Source organism: Monoraphidium neglectum, assembly GCF_000611645.1.
Source record: "Monoraphidium neglectum strain SAG 48.87 unplaced genomic scaffold scaffold00249, whole genome shotgun sequence".
NCBI lineage: Eukaryota > Viridiplantae > Chlorophyta > Chlorophyceae > Sphaeropleales > Selenastraceae > Monoraphidium > Monoraphidium neglectum.
Genome location: NW_014013379.1, coordinates 9,688 through 12,657, shown reverse-complemented (window position 1 = coordinate 12,657; position 2,970 = coordinate 9,688). Strand labels below are relative to the sequence as shown.

The 2,970-nt window shown below is 65.3% G+C and overlaps 2 protein-coding genes across 2 annotated transcripts; one reads left to right on the top strand and one right to left on the bottom strand.

The window, feature by feature from the left end:
- Positions 1-113: 113 nt before the first annotated feature.
- Positions 114-1,910, top strand: MNEG_2258 (phosphoglucomutase; the record flags this gene model as incomplete). The annotated part of the gene is made up of 5 exons (XM_014049261.1): positions 114-195; positions 547-653; positions 922-1,128; positions 1,425-1,449; positions 1,621-1,910. 5 exons carry the CDS (start codon positions 114-116, stop codon positions 1,908-1,910), a joined length of 711 nt encoding a protein of 236 aa, XP_013904715.1.
- A 587-nt stretch (positions 1,911-2,497) lies between these two features.
- Positions 2,498-2,896, bottom strand: MNEG_2257 (hypothetical protein; the record flags this gene model as incomplete). Its single annotated transcript, XM_014049260.1, has 1 exon — positions 2,498-2,896. One exon carries the CDS (start codon positions 2,894-2,896, stop codon positions 2,498-2,500), a length of 399 nt encoding a protein of 132 aa, XP_013904714.1.
- Between the last annotated feature and the right edge of the window lie 74 nt (positions 2,897-2,970).

Here is a 2,970-nt window from a genome sequence, read left to right as displayed (position 1 = left end):
ATACACACACACACACACACACACACATACACACACACACACACACACACACTCACAGGGTGTGGACCAACTTCCGTCGCCGCCACCCGGACGTCCCGCCTGAGCGCTGCGCCATGCTGTCCACCGCAGTCAGCTCCAAGGCCCTGGCCGCCATGGCCGCTGCGGAGGGCTTCCACTTTGAGGAGACGCTGACAGGTCAGCACTTGGCTGCGATTCGGCCTTTCGTGCCTTTCACGTTCGCCTTTGCTGTTGACAACCTTGCATGGGTCCGCCCTTGATGTTGACTTTTTGCAGGGGTGTGCCTTTGCCTGTGCCCTTGCGAAACGGCCTGTGGCCCGCAGCTGCTGTCATGTCGCTTGCAGCCAGGCAGCAGCAGCGGCGGCATGTTAATGCCTGCTGGATGCCCACACCCATTCCCAATAAACATATCTGGCAGATGCATGCATAAGTACCCTCTAATGCACAATGTCTGGCCCAGCAATTAAACCGTCTTTCACAGACGGCGCGTGTGCTTTACACCACCGGCGCGCCCCCGACACCCCCCAGGCTTCAAGTGGCTGGGCAACATTGCGGCCAGGCTGGAGTCGCAGGGCTACACAGTGCTGTTTGCCTACGAGGAGGCCATCGGGTTCATGTTCAACGCAGTCCACAAGGTCAGAGCCAAACATTCAAATCAAGCATTTACCATTTTCCAAGTCCACAAATAATCATCCCTTCCCTGCAGAGCGCGCCTTTTCCCGTGCGCCTGCCTGCACTGGGATCCTCGCCCCACAGTGTTTCCCCCCTGGCCCGCCCCAACGGCGGCACTCGCACCCTCACCTTCCCTGAGGGTGCGTCCATGAGACAGCTGGCGCCTTCCCAGCACCCTCAAAACGTGAACACACCCCTGCACTTGCACACACGCGCGCCCCGCCCCCCCAGGACAAGGACGGCGTCAGCGCCGCTGCCGCCTTTGCCGAGATGGCGGCCCACCACGCGCGCGCCGGCCGCAGCCTGCGGTCGCACCTAGCGGCGCTGAACGAGAAATATGGCCCCAGGGCCTTCCTCAGCGGCTACTTCATCGCGGACCCGCCGGCCAAGGCGGCGGGGCTCTACGACGAGCTGAGGGCGGGCGGCAATTACCCACAGGTGCGCGGCGGAGTGTGCATCAAATGAAGTCCCGCCGCCTGGGGGGTCCCTCGTTGCAGGCGTGTATGCCTTTGGCAGGTCGGGGAGGTGATGTGATGGCGCAGGGCAGCGGGGGCCGAAGCTGTGTTTGCTGCGCGGCTCGGCTCCAGAGGGCGGCGTCTGGGCCTGCTTGCTGCACCGGCAAGTCCCACAGCTGTTTTGACCCAGGGACCTGCAAGAAGCATCATCGGCGCTCCGAGTCCTTGTACGATTTCCCCCCCCCTGGACCTCCCACACCCCATATTTCTGCCCTGCAGGTCGTGGGCGGCGTCCCAGTCACAGGTGGGGGCGTGCGCAAGCACACGTGCTGAGCAACTGTTGTTGCAACTTCTGCTCTGCCGCCCGTGCTTCTGGTCACACAGAAGCGACACTTTCGTTTGACACCCCATCGTTTCAGACACCCCCCCCTGACGGTGACGACGCTGTGACCCCTCCAACCGCCAACAACCGCAGGCGTCCGCGACATGGGCGTCGGCCTGGACACCACGCGCCCCGACCGCGCGCCCGCGCTGCCCTGGGCGGCAGGCGACCTGATGCTCACCCTGTACCTGCCCCGCGGCGGTTTCCTGACGCTGCGCGCCAGCGCGACCGAGCCGAAGCTCAAGTACTATTTGGAGGTGGCCGGTGCGCCCGGGGAGCCGCCCGCGGCGGCCGCGGCGGCGGCCGAGGCGGTGCGGCGGGCGGTCATACACGAGATCGTGCGGCCCGAGGAGCGCGGGCTGGGGGTGCAGCGGGAGGGGTGACGCGCGGCGCTGCAAGGCGCCACGGGGCGCGGGTTGCCGCAACCGCTCCCCCCCCCCTGGCACGTGGGATTGGCTTCCATTCTTCAACTCACGCCGCAACACCCGCCGCTTGCAGCCCTTTTTGCCCCCTTCGCCAAGTTGGTTCGATAATGTTTTGAATGGTCAGCTGTGGTTTTCCATACTTGACCCCGCCACACGTCATGACCACCGCGGCACTATCACCAACGAGGCCTGCATATTGCTGGCTTCAGTGCCATTGCCTGGACCACTCATCTGTTCTGCGTCAGGCGGCGCTGCTGTAAGCGCCATGCCGCTCAGTCGCCCGCTGAGCTGCAGCAATGCTGCCCTTGGAATGATCAATAATCCAATGAAGCATGCTTACACCAGCCCGCTTTACAGATGGTAGGCCCATGTTTCAGGGCCGACAGGCGTTGCCCCAGCACACAGCAAGGGGGCATGACCGATGCGCATCAGCAAAAGGTACCTGAGTGCACAATACGACCGTTCGCAGGCGCAACACGCGGCCGCGACGTGCGCGCGCAAGAGTGCATGCGATGCAGCGAGCGCGCGAGAGCCTTGCCCCGCGATCAGCGGCCGTGGGCCTGGGCCGGCTTGGTGTTCCTGTGGAGGCGCGCCTGCACCGCGGCCACAAAGCCGCTGGTCTTGTTGGCGTTCCGTGACACATTCAGGCGGCCCAGGTGGCGGGTGACGTTGGCGAGGCCGCCCTTGATGTGGGGGGGCAGGTGCTGCGTCACGTTGGGGAACGCGTGGCGGGGGGCGGCCACCGCGGGCTTCGAGACGTTGTGGTGCGTGGCGGGCCGGGCGCGGCGCGTGTTGTTCAGGAAGGGGAAGTGCGTCGCGTTGAGCAGCCGCTGGCCGAGCGCGCCCCACGCCTTGGTGCGGTTCAGGTGGCCGGCGAGCAGGTTGAGGGTCCCGTTGTGCGCGGCGTGGACGGCGTTCGTCAGGTTCTTGGCGGCCGGGTGCATCGTCGAATTGTGCTTGGGGGCGGGGTGCTTGGGGGCGGGGGACAGCAGGTTCTTGCGGGGCTCGGGGCCGGCGG